We start from the raw sequence: 18,748 nt of genomic DNA, 5'->3' as shown, positions 1-18,748 counted from the left end.
CTTCATCCAAGTATCACCATGACTAACTGTGATCAAACCCACACTGTCAATTCTCATAGCCCTTGCCATAATTACTGATTCTCCCCACCCCAATTTAGTCAAAGAATCCCTGTCTCTTGCATCATACGTGTTCTCCCCTACTGTTTATGAGTGTATGTCTGTGATACTGTCATTGGTGTCAGTCATTACTGCCATTGTGCTCCTTTTATTGCTCTATCGGGCAGCAATGGAGCAATGCAGCATGGGTTAGGAATCTCCAGAACATGGTTTGTCACAAACAATTAGAGCCGAATGTCTTATATACATTAAAGGGTTCCAGCACCCTACCATCAATGGGAACTTGACACTGGAAAAAAACACGAGTAACCACAAGTGTCTCTGACACGTACTTAGGCACAATTGTAACTTAGCACCAGAGTGCTACTCTGTACCATAATAATAAGACCATTTTCAGGCTTTGCCTTACCTTGGGGAACTGGCGGATCAGACTTTTTCCACTGGGGACCCGTTCTCTTTTTTTCCATTGCGTCTCTGGTGCATGTGGAATCTGGGTACCATTGTTGCACTGGTTAAATGGGGGTCCTAGCTGCCCCAGCACCCCTTGACTGCTTAGGACTCCCACACCTATGGGCACAGTACTATCTCTCCTTGCAACTAGTGACTCCTGACTACTAATGTTGAAGAGTAATGGACTCTATTGAATTGATGTGATGGATCCTTAGGGGGATCATAAGTTTGTTTTATTGAATTATGATCACATTATTAGGGTATCACATAGTGGAACCAAACTGCAGTGGAGTGCTTTACATTGCACAAGGGTTCGTTTATGCATGTGCAGAATAACAGGCAGGAAGAGATGTGTACAAAAGAGTATACAAAAGCCAACTGCACAAAAATGTACACGTGGGACCTAAGGGGAGGGCAATAGAAATGGTGGAAGGGGGTGTCTAGCAAAAAACATTCGGTTTTGCGATGCTTGATTTTGTTAATTTCTCTAGCAGGCAAATGTGTATCAAGTAACCGTTTATTTTCAACTGAGTTTAAAGCACAAAGTGCAGTGATAAATCAAAACTAAATACAAATGTTTTTGTGTGTATTTTTAGGTTGCTGATCACTGCAACAATAAAGCATCTAGTCTAAAACAGTTGATGAACTGAACTACAAACCGATTCCTGTCATGGATTATAAACTAGGAGCCACTGAGGATTCCAACAAAATTTCTCAAAGTATAACTTCTAACATACAGAAGATAACCAAAAACTGTAAGTATGACTTGTCTCAAAGTCGGCTGCATTGCATATGCTAGCTTTTCTGACCTAGTAGTTTCCTTATGTTGTGACCAGTCTATTCTTTTGTAATGTATTTTTATTGCACATTTACTAAACCTTGCAGTGGCTAAAGCTCGAATGAAATGTTAGCCTAGGCTTGATATTAGGGCACATCTTTTATATTTAATTTTTAAAGTCGTGAAGTACTTTTAAGATTTCTCTGAATCAGATAAAACTCTTGCATGAGGCATTTATTTAGTAAATCTGCCACACCACACGTTCTGGAAGTCTTGGTTTCCGTTGCCTTTATTTGGCTAATAGTGGGCGTGCTATAAATGTATCCAACATATAAAAGGCAACTGTAATAAAATGATTTCCAGCAGAAACCGCACTTAACATTTTGTGATAAACATGTTGGCTGCTTTTTGTCGCAGTTTCTGCAGAATCGAATGGATATTCTGGAAATGTCTCACCAAATGTGTGACTTGTTTTTCAACAAGTATATGATCAGGTTTCCGGGTCTGCTGACAGAATTCTGTTAAACAAGGCTGCATTCTTGATGAGAAGGATCTTTTCAATGTAGCATCCTCCCCAGCCCTATAACATTGAAAGGACCATCCACGCACTGAGCTCTGTAGTGTATGTCTTTATTCTTCAGAGTACAACCCTTAACTGCACACACTTCGTCATAAAGTTTATTAACCACACCCAGACACACCCAACTGATTTCTTAAGTTTCATGCGGAGGCCATCAGGAACCGGAAGAGTCCTACTGTACATATTCACAAAACACTACATCGCCCCTTTGTAAAATAAGAAGTGCAAATATTACTTATGTACATTATATTTCTTCAATAAATCATCGAGGCGCTCAAACCACTCTTCCGGATCTTGTGTTAGATTAATGAGGCGTAGGAGAGAGGCCTATCTCGGGTACAAGTGATGTAGAGGCAGGTGTAGAAGTTCGGCTCTCCGGACTCTCAGGTGGTCATGTCTCACTTCTAGATCTGGAGCCAACTAACATTGAGGTAGGTGTATGAAATGTGATGGGTCACTTGTGATGTACTTTCTGGGATATGGAGCGGTCACCACGTGTCATTTGCTCAGCACAACCCTCAGTGGGTCAGCACCAACGAGATAGACTGCATTTCTGTTTTTGTTTTTGTTGACAAGGACCCAGTCTCCTTCCTTAAAAACTGTGTCCCGAGCACATTGGCGTTTGTCAGCACAGGTCTTCATTTCTGGACGTGTGGAAGGAATCCGTTGTATGGATCTCATCAGCATCTGTCGAGCTATTAGTGGTCCAGTGTGACAGTTATGTTCCCATGGCTCTCACAAACATTAAGGTGGTGAGGCTTTCACCTGTTGAGGAATGTGGAGTTGACCTATAAGTACGAAGGGCTGAACATAAAGTTGACTTGAGATCACTTGCTTCTAGCGCAGTGCGCTGAACTACTCTCTTTAGGGTGCCCAAGAATTGTTTGACAACGCCATTTTACAGAGAGGTTTACTTTTTTGATGTTTGATGTTTAACATTCATGTTAGTGAGTAAGTGCTTTAACTCCGTTTATTGAAAGGTGGGCCGTTGTCAGACTTACGAATAGAAGGAACACCCCATTTTGAAAAAACATAATTTAATGTCCCAATGACTTTGTCATGCATGGTTGATGATAGGTCTTCTATGAAGGGAAATCGTGAGTATTCATTAAGGACCACCATGAGAGGATGTCCATTGTTGAGCGGTCCCAAGAAATCCACTGCATTCCTCTCCCACACTTGATCAGACATAACTAGTGAATGCTGTGTTGTTTTGGGAGATAAACAGTTACACAAATGACAGGCCTTATATTCTCTTTCAACTCTTCTATCAAGGGAAGAAAACCACACAGTGTCTTGGAGAGCTCTCTAAGTGGTGACAATGCCAAGGTGACCCTTGTGTGCTAGTTCAATGACTTGTTGTCTCAACCTTTTGGGAATGACAATTCTCAAACCTTGTAGTATGATGCCTTGTTTAGTAACAAAGTACCTCTCTGACATTTTTTTACTTTTGTTATTCAAAGTCATCCATAAGAGGTCGAATATGTTTCCTCCAGGATTGCTGTGCAATAATGTAATTGAGAGCAAGCATATCTCGATCGCTGTTCTTAGTAACAAGAACTTGTTCCACAGAAAAATACCAGCCTTGGTGCTTCTGTTAGATGCCGAGAAGGTGTTTGACCTCGTGGTTTGGGAGACTTTATTCCTTATCCTTTTGGTATACCTCCTAAGATCAAGGGGTTGATTCAGAGAATATACCTTAACGCAGAAGCAACTATTATTGTTAATGCTTCTGAGGCAGGATAAATCCGTGTAAAACGGGGGACCAGACAAGGCTGTCCGTTGTCCCCCATTTATTTAGTTTTTTTTAATTGAACCTTTGGCTATCGCTATTCAAAATAATGCAGATATTCGTCCCCTTTTACCTACTATGGGGCAACTAAAATTACAAAGGCAATAAGGGGGTCCAAGCAAAAGTCTTTAAGGTTTTTGAGCAGTTTGAATTGCTCAGCGGGTATAAAATTAACAAAAAGAAAACAGAAATGATCCAGTGTGGATGCTAGCCCGATGTCATACATTTTGTCCTGTCTAAATTCTAAACCAAAAAGATGTCTTGGGGTTTTCTTCTTGTCTAGAATCGCTGACGTATGGTTTAAATTTTGTCCTGCGTCTACTGAAAGTACAGGATTTACTGATTTGGTGGAACTCGCTCCCGTTAACTATTATGGGCAGGGTCTCACTGATTAAGATGTCTGTTCTCCCGCTATTACATTTTTTATTTTTGTCAACTCGTGTGTTTTAACAGCACCTTTTTTTTAGGCCAAATTAGAGTCCATGTTTGCATCCTTTTCTTTGGGGAAAGAAAACTGCCCATATTGCACTAATCACTTTATAGGAGGAATTGGAGAATGGTGGGTTAGAACTCCCTAATCTCAGGGATTATTATTTTGCGTATTTTGCACAATATATGGCTAGGCTTAAGTTGGACTTGAATATAGGACTATTTGTAAATTATTTTATGAATTTAATCCATAAAGAGCACTAGATACGCTGTCCATTGAAAATTTTGAAATCCCCTAAATGAGTGCGCTCTAAGTGCATGCAGTGGTTCTTTCATAAACGTCAGGACTTTCATAGAATACAATTTTGTAATTAACTGTTCAACCCCGGTATCCGAACTCCCTTCAGTATTTGGCATTAGAGAATTGACTGAAATTATTCAAAAATGGGCAAAGGCCAGCTTTAGGAAGATCTCAGATTTCATAAGGATCGATAGGTGGCTAAACCTTTCCGAAATGTATTATTTAATCCGGCATGATTTCCTTCTTCTCGGGTCATTTAATGTTCTTATCAAGTTCCTTAGCAATTTGGATCTGATACAGATTAATGAACGTAAAAATATGGCATACACACTAATTGAAGAAATCAGAGTTAGGAAATCAGGGGAGTACATTTTTTTTAGCCCCTATCAAGGGTGTGGATCTCACTGAGAAAGCAATAACAAAATGGGAAAAACACGGAGGTTGGAGGTTACAGCGAGAATGTGGTCTGAATTAAATCAACATAACTTTACTATGTTAAGGGGAGCTAATTGGCACCGGGTGCTATTCTCTAGCAAATGGCTTGTATACAGAACCCCACAGTTTTTATCTAAGGTCTACCACAGTCAATCCGGTCAGTGTTTTTGCTGCTTAAATCATCCGATAGCCAATTGGACGCATAATATATCACAGTGCCCTTCAATTCAGGGGTTCTGGAATGATATTTTTTGTCATCTGGAGGCTAAATGTTTAATCTCAATAAACTCCAACAATTGGCTGAAAGTCCCTGGCTATGACCCTTCCTTACGTCTTTCTGATAAGTTGGTTAAACTATTATATATTGCAATGGCGGTTGCCAGGACACTCTTGCTTCAGATATGGCATCAGACCTGGTACCAACGAAATACGAATGGGTTTGGAAAATGAAGCGGGTCAGAAACCGTGAGTGCTTGTATGCATTGCGAATTGGGGAATTAAGAAGTTTGAAAAAGTCTGTGTTGGTCCATGTCGATGAATTTTAAAAGAGCTTACATTTTAAAGGTTGTCCTAATATGCAGAAATTTTACCTAATGTTGTATGTGTTGACATGTTTGTAAACTCTCTTGCATGTTATTGCATTATACACATCTATTTTACAACACTTTATTGCACAATAGACACTTTAGCTTCTTTTTTATAAATAGTCAAACTTGTGCCAACATGACAAAACATTCATTATAACAAATGTGTTGATATTTTTCTATAGTTTAATGTATCTAATGCACTATAGACACCTTAGCTCATTTTAAAACAGGCAGGGGATGTCATATTTGATCTTTATTACGCCAAAACACCATTAGTAGCCTTATTTTGGGCAATACTTTCAGCTTCACCCAGTCTTAAATGTTATTGCATTATAGGCACTTTAGTTTTTATCTTGTCCATGATGAACAAATTCTTTATCTGGTTGCTAATGTTTTGTCTAGTCGAAGGTTAATCTTTTTTTTTTTCTGACTATGTAACCTGTCTTCATGGATTGAAACATTTGATGATTTCTTTGACGTGCTAGAAGAACCCGATGACAAAAAGAACAATAAATAGTTTAAAAAAACCTTGCAAGTATTGGAGTAAAAAAAGTGATAAAGAAAATACCACAAGGTGATGGAATATCCTACCATCAAGTTAAGGAGGCATTAGAAACAAACTTGAATCCAGTGCCGACTGTCTACTAAGAAAGGCAAATTTTTAACCAGGCAAGACAGTAAGCTGGTGAAACGATGGATGAGTTTGTTGAAAGACTTGATACCCTCATTAAGTTCTGCAACTTCAAAGAATTTAATGATGAAGAAGCCATACATCTCAGTCATCGATGGTTGCCTATAAGATTCATTCAGCTGATGGATGCAATGAGTGATGCTTAGTCTAATAAAAGTACTAATGGCTGAAAGAGCGGAGAAACATGCAGATCGACAAGCTGCTGATATGGAAGCTGGAATAATCCTGAGCGAATCAGCATTCGAAAAAGTAAGCAGAGTCCCAAGGTCATGGGCCATAAAGTGATGTCTCCAAGGAAAAATAAGTTGTTTTCCAATGTGGATTCTCCCTCCGACATGAAGGGAAATGTCCCGCCATTGGACAGGTTTACAAAGGCTGCAGAAAAAAAAACCAGTTCATAACGGTTTGCAAAGCGAAAGAAAAAACTACGTCACAACGAGAAGAGAAAATAGACACCAGAGAATTTCAGCACTCTAGCTACGCCCACAATGCCTGACTTTGACATTAATTGAGGCAAGTGGAAACTAAATGAAGTCCATTATCATTAAAGTCCTAGTCTAAATGATCTTCAACAACATTGTAGAGTGACAGTGAAGAAGATGGCTGTGCGATGAGTGTGTCAACCACTAAATGTGCACATGTAGGTTGTGGGTGCATGCAGAGATGAGCCCAAGTCCAAAAGAGATCGCCACATGAAATAAAAAAAATCATTTGACAGTACCCCAAGGTCACACTACAGGAAAATTGTTGCTCTATACCTTTTATCATAGACAGTGGTGTATTAATAAACATCATGCCGGCAGAAAAATACAACGAACGGTCTCCGGTGCCCTGTCGCACACAATCAAGACTAAGGTATACATGTGGGCAGCCTTCTCGCCATTGCAAAGTCAAAGTTGAAGAGAGGATGTGTCCTAATGGCCAACGTGCTTGCCCTCTAAGCTGGGGAACCAGGTTTGAGTCTCAGCAGGGACACTCAACATCCTGTGATTCTGGGCAAATCAATTAATCTCCCCATGCCTAGCAAAATGAATGTGACTGTCTGTAGCGTAACTGGTGCTCATGTAAAGTGCGCTGATATGTTTGTAGTAACCATGCGGCACAAGAAGACAAAAATACAAGTGCCAATTCATGTTCTTCAAGGTACTTTGTCAAGATGGTGTTTTAGAACTGCTGCTGACATGGGGCTGATCTCTATCAATTATAACCCGAACGCACATGCTAAAATGGTGAATCACTTACTGTTGTTTCTTGGACTAGGGAAGCTTGAGACAATGAATTGCAACTTCAAATTTATGAGGACATTGGTCCTGTTGCTCGATGACATCGTCAAATTACTTTCCATCTTTTAGAGCTGTTCATAAAAACCTCGAAATGCTATTGAAGCATGATATCATTGAAAGCCCGACTGGTCCAACACCATGGGTTTCACCCATAGTGGTACGGCCAAAAATGGACAGTGGCGGTACTAGGCACATTTGTGTTGATATGCAACAAGCAGGCAATCAAGAGAGAACAACATCCAGGTCCCCAGATTGCAGACATGATTACACAGCTGAATGGTGCCAAGATCTTTTCCTGCCTTGAACTGAACAAGGGGTTTTATCAGCTCGAACTAGAAGAAAACTGCAGGTACATTATTAACTTCTAGTGCCAATATTCTGCTTTTTGGTGGTATAGCATGGAAGAGGTGGTTTCAGGAAGGTGGCGGCACCACATTTGGCCCTCTTCCTGGCGGCATGCAGCCGGGGAACTCAGTGGCTGCTGCTTCAAGTACCACCAGCTCCGAATGCACAACCTTCATGTGTTCACTTGGATCACTGTGGCTGCTACTTGCTCCATTGCACATACTAGTCTTAGACCAAGGCTTGACTCTATGCCGAATGACTCTTTCTTAGTTTTCGCCGCTAAGTGCAGTTGTGTTCTTCACACCTGGTTGCAATTTCCTTTAGCATTTCTGTGAGCCTGGATGCTTCTGTTTTTGGCACGCATATGCCCCTAGCTGTGACGATCTTCAGTGAATCTCTGTACCTGGTCGTCGCTGCCTTAACCCTATTGTTCTGTACATATGTGGTATGTTGTGGCTCAGTACCTCATCTTTTGGCTTTATCAGCAGATTCCTGGCTGACTGTGAATAGGCCTCTCCTTAAGGTCTTTGCCTTATTCAAAAATCTTACACTGGCTGGCATAGCACTTTTGACTCAACATACACCAAATGTAGCCTGCTTCACTTCTACTGAGGCACATGTGGCATGCATTAGCAGTTTACTGGGACTCCAAAAACTCAGAGAGCAGTATGTTTTTTTCGGGTTACGTATTCCACCCTTGTCGCCAGTTTTAGCATCCTCTCCAGACCGGTTGCTTTCAAAGGACCACGTTTCACATAGAGTTCTGTAATGCAAGTCTTTATTTTTCAGAGTGCAGCTGTTAACTGCACGTACTGTGTCATAAACTTCATTAACCACACCAGACACACTCAACTGATTATGTAATTTTCCTACGGAGCACATCCGGAACCAGAAGGACCCTGCTTTTCATACCTACAAGACACTACACTCAAGTTTGATTTTCATTATAGGACAGAACTGCTTACCATTTAAGATTCATAGATTTCATATCTACATCTGTAGCGTGTTTGAGACAAGATACAAAGTTTGATCACTGTGTGAGACTGGGAACTGTAAACCTGAATCCCAGTCCTGGTAAAATGTTCTGTGTAGATCATTAACTATTCTTCAGCCACCCACACTCACCGGACATCAACCAGGTTATTGCATACTCAGCCTGTTAAAGGTCATCCAGAAGTTTGTGACAGCTCCCTGGATATATTACTAGTTTTCTAGAGAACAGATGCAATTCATTTTTATTATGAATCTAGCACAGAATGGAGTGGTTTTTCGAGGAATGTATTATAGTAAAGCAATCTTTACACTCTCCTCAGCCACAACAATGCAAGAAGTAAAGATGATTGAGAAAGTAAATGATGTTGAAACTAGTTTTCTTCTATCCAGTATTTAGGTCATATAAGATGTGCTTTAAAGACACCAGATTTGTCTGAACTTCAGATAATGGTCTAACCCATATCACAGTTAGGGCGAATATTCTTCACTGAGGTGTATGAAAGGGGTAAATACAATGGATTACACAAAAGAATCATTAAGAAACCCATTTCTTTTTAACTGTTGCTCATGGCAGATTGGTGGTATTGGCCGTTGGATTCTTTGTAGTTCATCATCCTAATATCTTTATGTGGTCATTTCTAAAAAAAACATCAGCATACACAAGGAATAAAACATAAATGTATCTACAATTAAAAATAGTGTTAAACCATTGCAATCTCAAATACAAATTACATCTTGAATCATTTTAAGAACATAAATACATGTACCAATAATCTAATCATGCTATGGGAGGAGCACAATGCAGTCACAAAGCATACAAAAACTAAACCATTGAGTCAGCTATAGATGTAAGATACATATATATCATAAACGGATAGGTAAAAAAGGTGTCGTAATTCGCAAAGACAATTTTCACGAATCAACCAAAAAGATAACAGAAAACGACTAAGAGAAAACTCAATTGGTCCAGAAGTGTCAGTTTTTAAAATTCTAAATGCAATCTTGTACTTCCTAATACTCATGTTAAGGCTTATAGGTCTAATCTACCTTCTGCGTACCTGCCTATACTTGGGACAGACTAACAAAGTATGTTCTTCAGTTTCGGCAGCTGCACAGCAGGCCAGGCAGTTTTCTATAGTTAGGCCCTTCAGCTCTTTCCCTGAAAATTTCAACAACAGGTTACCATACCTAAACCTGATGTACAAGCTTTTAGCGAGTGAGGGCGAGATCAGGTCAAGGAACGGTTCAAATAGGGAGCAAGATTCTTTGATTAGGAAGTTTGTAGTTAGCTGACCGCTAGTTGGGTTGTTCATATAGTCTTCGCCCACCACCTTCCAATAAGTAGCTTTGAAAGACAAAATGTCACGGCTGGTGGCCCTTTCTGGATACTCCCATAGGCCCATTAGGTTCAATAGCTTGCACCATTTAGGGATGGGCTTGAACCAGGGAAGTTGTTTATCCCGTTTAAGCGCTAGTTCCTCCCGAAGAGAATTGCGTAATTCAGCTAGTTGGGGGGTAGTCCATAGACTCAACCAATGGTTAAGTGTTTAAGGGCAGCCAGATCACCAATTCTTTTTAGCCCAAGATCACAAAAAAAGTGGAATAAGTGGTGTGATAGGTAGTGCGATCAAAGCCCTGGCGAAGTTGTTCTCTCAAGCCGTTTACTGATTTACAGGAGTGAATCCCCAGATCTCCGCTCCATACAGAGCTCCATGTTGGGCCTTTGCACAGTATATTTCAAGAGCCGGGGACAGGGGTTGAGTGTAGGATTTTTAAAAAAATCTTAAAACTGATTTCGATCTCTGACATAGGGTTAAGAGGCTCTTCCACAGCTGATATTCCCAACTAAGTGACTCATTTATGCCAATGCCCAAGTAATCAAAATATTTTACTCAATCCAATGGTTCATATTTGATCTTGAACTGTCGTATGCCACAGCTTGATTTACCGAGCACCATAAATTTTGTTTTCGTAGTATTCAATTGCAGCCTCCTCTCCTTGCAGAAGCTCAGGAATTTATCCAATAAAACTTGTAAACCCATAGGAGTAGTGGATATTAATAATGAATCATCAGCAAATAGCAAACTGGGTACTTTTGCATTATTCAATCAAGGGGCGTCAATTTTACAATCCAATAGACAACTCACCACATCATTAATATACAGAAAGAACAATGTGGGGGCGAGGACACTCCCCTGACGAACCCCACGTTCAATCTGAATCCTCTCTGTCAGTTCCTCTATTTGCCCCCCACCTAACCTGGGCATAATTGTCCTTATGCAATCTAGCAAGCACGGACACCAGGTCAGCCGGCGCACCTTGATTAAGCATAGTCTTCCACAGTAGGTTACGTGGTACCAAATATAATGCAGCCCGCAGGTCAACGAAAGCTACATAAAGCCGCTGTTTCCTAAGAAGCACATACTTCCATGCTAACAGAGAAAATCTAAAAGCTTGGTCGCACACGCTAATTTTTGCGCGGAAGCTAGCTTGGGCTAGGGATAGTGTCATCTTTTCATCCATCCAGTCCTGGAGCTTATCTAAAACTTGTCTAGCAAAAACCTTCTGTAGGTTGTCAATCAAACTGATTATTAGAGGGGATAGCAGGTTTACCTTTTTTAAAGATGGTTATTTACTCTGCCCCCTCCACGTTTCAGGAATATCGCCACCAGCTAAAATACATTTAGATAAAAGGTTAATGTATGGTGCCCATATTGCGGGATCAGACTTATACAAGTCCCCTGGTATCCGGTCGGGTCCCGGTGCTTTACCTGTTTTTAGTTTCTGGATTGCTGACAAGGTATCCTTAAGACTGAAAACTCTTAGGGGGTTATGTGTGGGCCCATCAGAAGCAGTGACATCTAAAGACAGCACTGACTGATCAGCGTAGGCATCCATAAAGACCCTATCATGAGAGTATAAGCCAGAGAAATGATCCACCCAAACCTCCGGCTGGATATGATGACTATTAGAAGTGGTATACTCTGCAGTACCCTTGGACACAATCAACCAGAACTTGCGGCAATCTCTTACCTTTGCTGCTAAAACTAAGACATTCCAATTGGTGTCAGCGTATTCACGTTTGGCTTTACAAAGAGGGGCTGTACATTTGTTAAGGGCAAGAATTAAATCTGATCTAGAACGCCCTCTGACTGCTAATTGTAGTGCCTTCTTGGCACTCTTACAGTCGTCATTAAACCAATTGTGAGACCTTACACTGACACTTTTCCCGGCTCGCCTAGGTTTTAAAAAGACTAACTGCAACTCCTCAAAAAGGTTTTTGTGTGCCGCAGTAACATACAAAGTGTTAGACAAACCAGTGCTCTCCTTTTGGCTGGACATGCAAGTTAAGGTGTCCGCTACAGACTTATATAATTTAGTATAACGATCTTGCTCAGCTTGGATTTTGGGCCATATAACTGTCCTACGGTTATTAGTTGGACTTGGCTCTATTAGTTTAGAAATGTAACAATAAGCACCCCTAAACAGATCCTTGCGCTTTAATTTTATAAACAGAGAGTTGTGATTGCTGTCTGTCCTCGGTTCAATTATCATGTCCTCCACTAAAGACCATATTCTAACATCAGCAAAAATATAGTCTATGATACTTGTATAGGTGCCCCTCTTAATAGTAGCCATTCTTCCTAGATCTGATGGGGTTTTCCCATTGCATGCCCTCAAGTTCCTCCCAGCAGATAGGGTAGCAATCTGCAGAGAAACGTTAGACTGACGCTGGGTGGATTTACCAGCTACCAAATTGGGTATACCCCAAACCTCATCCTCCGCTTCTAGGGATGCACTTAGTAAAGTGGAGGGTTCGAACGCAGCATTAAAATCTCCTGCAACTATAATTTTAGAGTTCACCTGATATCCTCCCACTAGGTCATCTAGAAGTGAAATTACTGCAGATTCACTATTAAAAGGTTCTGACCTGGCATACACATTAAGCAAGGTCAAGAGGTTAAACCAGACGGGAAGGTGAGTTGGATACCCAATATGTCAGGGGAGTTTATTAAGAGTTGTCTATAACTACAGGTTATGGTGTTTTTAACCAAGATTATCAGTCCGCCACTTGCCCTACCAGATGTTTTTGGAGGGAGAGCATTCATGCAATAAGAGGTATAGCCATTAAAATAAACCGTATCTACAGCCCAGGTTTCTTGAAACGCATAAATATCAATGTTACCCATGGACGTAAACCATTCAGACTGTATCCCTGCTAAGTTCCAGGATAATATACTTAATCAGTGGGTTGGCCTAGGTCTACTAACAGTGGAGCGCCCTGAAACACCAACTGCTCCATCAGTTATATTTACAGGTATTTCTTCAATGGTTGTAACATCCACATCCTGGGGCTCAAGGGTTGGAACGTAGACGGCATTCGGGATAGCAGTGTGCAACTCATTTATGTGTAAGTTAGGAGTGAGCCAACTCTCTTGGTGCACACTACCAGTAATAGATTTCGCAGGTCAAGCCATATTCTCCTCTCTCATGCCAGTGGTCCCCGCAATTTTCACATAAGTGCAAGGATGAACTTTGGGAGAACTACCCCCAACCAGTTCTGTTTGTTCAGAAGGTCCTCTACCTGCTATGTTCAATTCGGGCAGTCAATCATTTTCATCAATGTGATTAAGACATCAAACTGGTTATTGACTGGGATGGCAAATCTGGCCTGCCTCTGCCCCTCCATTGAAAATCCCCTAAATGGTGCATAAGTCATACAATAAGGTTTATAAAAATACCCGAGAGGTAAAATGCTGATCCCTGTTCGTGCCATTGACCAATTACCCGCCCTTTCTAAAATAGCATGTACTAGGTCGGGTGATCAAAAAGAAATTACCACGCAATCCTCTTCTCTAGTCTTGTTCAAGTTACCTACCCATCCAACACGTCTCACCATTTTGAAGTTTGAGTGGATCGGGTTACCTTTTCTAGTCCTCCTATTTAGCTCAAATAAGGATTTATTTTTCAAACTAGACCAGTGTTCCTGCGCTCCCAGAGACCATGTAGAAACGTTGGCCAAAACTATTGTATACGGAGTTGCCTCAGGAGGCAGATGAAGCACATCGTTACCTTTCGTATCACTCCCTGGTTTAACGCAGGAACCACACATCCCTTGAGGCTGTATTACCTCAGTGTGTGCATGATTTTGCTTGTTATGGGAAGTTGTTATATGGGAATTAGGGCACAGTTCATGCATTCATGGGATATGAGCCAGATCTCTGGCTCTTGATAGAGATATCCCTGTATACCTGTTGACCTCACTATTAGATGGAACAGGATTTTGAACTGGTGTAGAGTCCATGCCAGGGTTAGAGAATTCATCATTGCGACTGCAATTAGTCCCAGACAGCTGAGCAAATTTAGCAAAAGATGCTCTGGCCAGGAAGGGCTGAGGGGGATGGACATTTATAGGGCATGGCGGCTTCTGCGAATCAAGAGGCAGCACTTGCAAGTTTATCAATGGCCTTTTCCAAATTAGACAGCTTTTGCATCAGTGGGTTCAATAAAACATATAAAACGTTACCCATTCTAGACCAGAACTCCTCGCCATCAATAGTTGACAGAGGGGGTAAAAGTGGTGGAGCCGAGGCAAAACTATCCATTATGAGACCAGATGTAACCTCACCATCCTCGACAGCCTCTCTCGTTGCACCTCTGCGCCCTCTTTTAGATGATGGCAAGGTTTGTTTGCCAGAACCCAGCTCTTTCCGTTTCTTGGGCTGAGGTAAAGAGCTGCCCCCTTGGGAAACTTTAGTTATTTGGCTCCTAGTATAAACTTTAGGTCTAACGACTAGATCATTTCCCACTTGGGCAGTGCAAAGCACAGTGCCCTGGTCTGCCAGAATGACTGTTGCCTGGGCTTTAGGTGATCTAGTAGGGGAAACCGGGTCAGAGTGAGTGTCTGGATTGATACAACTGGAAGTGTCAACTTGTAAATGGGGAGAAGGGGCTCAAGAGAAAGTCTAGGCTTGGTAAGGGCAATTTCATGAATTAGGACGGACTTTGCCCTTGATAGAAAGGTATCTAAGGTGCCTACCACCCCCTGACCTACCATCATTTTCTTCTTAGATAGTTCCTTCGGCGCCATAGTCCCAAGAAAAAAAATAGCAAATAAAACAAATACCCTGTACGTTGCATCCCAGTCCTTGTTTTCCAGTCTCAAGTCCAAGTCCAAGACAGGTTACAGAATCCCAAAGCAGGGGTCAGAACAACATGAATGGCTTCTGCCAACGTCAAATAACGTGGCCTAGCCCAGCCTCCTTCAGCCCTTTGAAGCGCCTCCTGTTGCTTCCTGGTTGCGTGGATGGCCGAGTGCCACAGCTTGAACTCTGGGAGTTGTAGTTTCCCCTTAGTAATGTTATCAAAAACAATTCCTTGTCCGCTCGTGAGGTGGTTTTAATTATTCACACCACCACCAAAGTCCTAAAGTAGGCTATGAAAGTCCACCGCCAGGCACACAACGATCTCTGTGTGTGGATTCACAACACATTCTGCAGAAGCAAGAACAGGAAGGCGTGCAATTGGCGCCGGAGGCCACCAAGGTATTTAGCCAGTGTAGCAGTAGCAGCCGCAGCAGCGGCACTCCCCTAACCATGATGTCAGCCAGTGCGGTGTGAGTGCCTTACAGTGAAGAAGTCCGCCTAATAACAAATAAACTGTTGGCCGCCGGCTCCCGTGGGACAGCAATCCGCATACAGCACAGAAGTGTACCACACACCGGGCCACTGCCCCCAGAGAGCCAGCTCGGATCCTTATGCCTCAACAACAGCGACAGGCTGGGGCCGCAGAACAATTGCTCACCTCTGCGGCACGGGTCGCGAGATTACGTAAGCCCAGTGCTCCGCAGGGTCAACGGCTCAGAGCTCAGAGCCATCTCGCAGAAGTCCTCTTAGTACTTCTTTCAAGGTTGAGTATGCGACCTTCGGAATCTCCTCTACAATGGATTCTGGTGCCTGGGTCTCACCTGATATCAGTGGTGGTCCTCAAGTGAGTGATTAAATGAATCCACTGCTTAGCCTTAAATGTCAAGTGCATATGAAATACCTTTGAGTTTAACAGAGATGCAGAGGTGGAGAAGGAGGGAATTGGTAATATTGGTTGGAGAATTGGTAATATTGGTTGGGAAGATTACAGGTCTCTTTTTTAAGTTCACCAAGAAGATTTCCCCTTCACTTCATCCTGATTCTCTTGATTTTTTTTCTTGTCAGTGTCATAAAATCCACATTCATTACCTTTGCTCCACCCACTAGAGAGAGCAAAACATTAAATAGATGGTCTAAAAGTCTAGATTGGGACATCTGTTACTCAGGACAGTCAACACATTTTCCCTTCTTGCGCTTTATGATGTTTTCAGGCATATAAGTGGATTATTCTCGAATACCTGACCAGGAAATGGATCCCTGGTTTTGTTGAAGGAATCTGTCCATTTGGTTTGCTTTAGAGATTATGAATGTACCACATTTTTTGCATCTACATTAATGACATCCTATCTAGCTCCTTATGTGGGGGCTCATACCATTAGTACGTTTGGATAAAAGAAGAAACCAATCTAATGAATACAGTTTATACAGTTTATACTCTGTAACAGAGTTGCCGTTTTTTGCTCCCAGATCCATCATACTGAATGCACTGCAGTGATTCCTCTTAGTAGGGTTCACCTAGCACCCTTTTCTGCTTTAAGGGAACCCTCTGCCTTAATCTTATTTTCAAATATGTTGTTTCTTTTTTTTGCTTACTATCCCCTTTATAGCCTTGTTGTGAGGGCAGAGCTTTGCAAACCTGACACAGTGGTTGGCCAATGCCTAGCTGCTAGAATTCAAAAAAGGAGGTACCCCTGGTGTATATAACAGGGAAGGGGGTGTTCGTGTCAGCAAAACAAGAATCCCTGTTCAAACAGTAATAGGCTAGAGTGGCCAGACAAAATAGTGCTAGACGGGGTAGGAGATATATAAACAGTTCTCCCTATACTTTTTCATTCATAGCTACCTATGTGAGCAGGCAAAAAATGAACATTCACACAAAATTATCCGAAAGTATACTCAAAAGATCAATTTTTGTTGGTTACAAAAAATTATACAATTTATTACCTCCCAACATGGGTTACATTCTAAAACATAATAAAAACATTAGGATTAAAAACCACCGGCGGTGTTGAGGCAGTAACTATGTAATTGAATCAAAAGTGAACAAAACAGTCGGCCCGGCGTTTCGGTGTTTTCTAAGTCTTCACACCTTCTTCAGGACTTTTGCAACATATTGACTCAATATCTGATTTAATGCGAAAAAGGATTAAAATTTCCTTCCATCTAGATTTGGATTGCTTGTATTATTGGTCTTTCACAGGCTTCACGGTCGATGGAGTCAAGCCTACGTGTGCACGGAGGAGCCACCGTAAATATCAGGATTAGGTCCTCTCTTTCTTTGGATCTGTTTATGTTTATTCAGTAGATCTTGAAAGTATGGATCAAAAGGCGACAATCTCTTTGTCCCAGGCTTCACCTTCTTGCTTTAATGAAGTAGTCTTGGGTTTAGGATGCGGCCTCCCTGCTCCTCCGTGCTTCAAACTTCATGACTCCATCGACCATGAAGCCTGTGAAAGACCAATAATACAAGCAATCCAAATCTAGATGGAAGGAAATTTTAATCCTTTTTCGCATTAAATCAGATATTGAGTCAATATGTTGCAAAAGTCCTGAAGAAGGTGTGAAGACTTAGAAAACACCGAAACGCCGCGCCGACTGTTTTGTTCACTTTTGATTCAATTACATAGTTACTGCCTCACCACCGCCGGTGGTTTTTAATCCTAATGTTTTTATTATGTTTTAGAATGTAACCCATCTTGGGAGGTAATAAATTGTATTATTTTTTGTAACCAACAAAAATTGATCTTTTGAGTATACTTTCGGATAATTTTGTGTGAATGTTCATTTTTTGCCTGCTCACATAGGTAGCTATGAATGAAAAAGTATAGGGAGAACTGTTTATATATCTCCTACCCCGTCTAGCACTATTTTGTCTGGCCACTCTAGCCTATTACTGTTTGAACAGGGATTCTTGTTTTGCTGACACAATGCCTAGCTGCAACATGGTCTCCCTGCTTATAGTAGAGGAGGTTCAGCAGAGGTTACTGGTAGTATTTTCACGTCCTAGGGTGTCGGCAAACACTCATAGAACATCCATTTCTCAGCCTATCTTCAGCAGTGGTGAATTCAGCTAGTATGTGGAAAACCGGAAAATACCATGCATTGACTGAACACTTACTTTGGCATGACACATACAAAGTTTTGCTACTTCACATTTAGAAATTTACTATTTGGTTTGTCTTGCAAGTAACAAGATTGTTGCAATATTCTGAGAATATTTGGTTTTCAAGAAAGGAGCCATTCACCTGAACTAATTTTCTTTGTTCAACTAGTTTATTCCTATGTGGCATTTTACATGATCTCCTATTGTTGGGGTTTGCATTGTTGCTATACATCCTCTCCTTTGTAACCAGTTGCCATCTGTTCAGCCAGTGTGAGTGTGATGTAATGGAATGCTGATGAGTGCCTGGTGTAGATGAATGTCAGTTGGAGAGAGTGGGCAGAGCAGCAAAAATGCTGCCCTGGAGGGGCATTTGCCATTTTATTTGTAGCCTATAACTAAGATTTATCTTAAACCATAAACCTTCTTCATATAACCAACGTGACTGGCTACCTGGATGCTTGCCTACAAGTGCTTAGCTTTCCCTTACAACACTGGTGACGGCTGGAGAAAGAATCTACACTGAGAGAAACTGACCCTACTGATGAAACTAAGAGGTTGACTAAGGGCCTGTTGTAGATCTCGGCGGATGGCTACTCCTCACAACTGTGGTGGATATCCCAAGTGCTGAAATGTAAATCCCATTATATCCTATGGGAATACAATTTTGCCAGACAGGATATCTGTCTCTGTTGTAGTTGAAATTAAAGTTCCTAGGCAATATACAATCGATCACAATGAAACTAGTTTATTGAAATGAAGATAATATAAGAAACGAGCT

The 18,748-nt window shown here is 41.4% G+C and overlaps 1 protein-coding gene across 2 annotated transcripts in view; it reads left to right on the top strand.

The window, feature by feature from the left end:
• STX7 (syntaxin 7) overlaps positions 1 to 18,748 on the top strand; it is a 241,753-nt gene that overhangs the window by 108,388 nt on the left and 114,617 nt on the right. For both annotated transcript variants that reach the window (XM_086927434.1, XM_086927435.1), the window contains exon 2: positions 1,104 to 1,262. In XM_086927434.1, coding sequence (XP_086783560.1) covers positions 1,178 to 1,262 — 85 coding nt within the window. In that variant the 5' untranslated portion in view covers positions 1,104 to 1,177. The remainder of the gene's footprint in view (positions 1 to 1,103; positions 1,263 to 18,748) is intronic.

This window comes from Lissotriton vulgaris, chromosome 6 (genome assembly GCF_964263255.1).
Source record: "Lissotriton vulgaris chromosome 6, aLisVul1.2, whole genome shotgun sequence".
NCBI classification, from domain to species: Eukaryota; Metazoa; Chordata; class Amphibia; order Caudata; family Salamandridae; genus Lissotriton; species Lissotriton vulgaris.
This window is presented reverse-complemented; position numbering and strand designations above follow the sequence as displayed.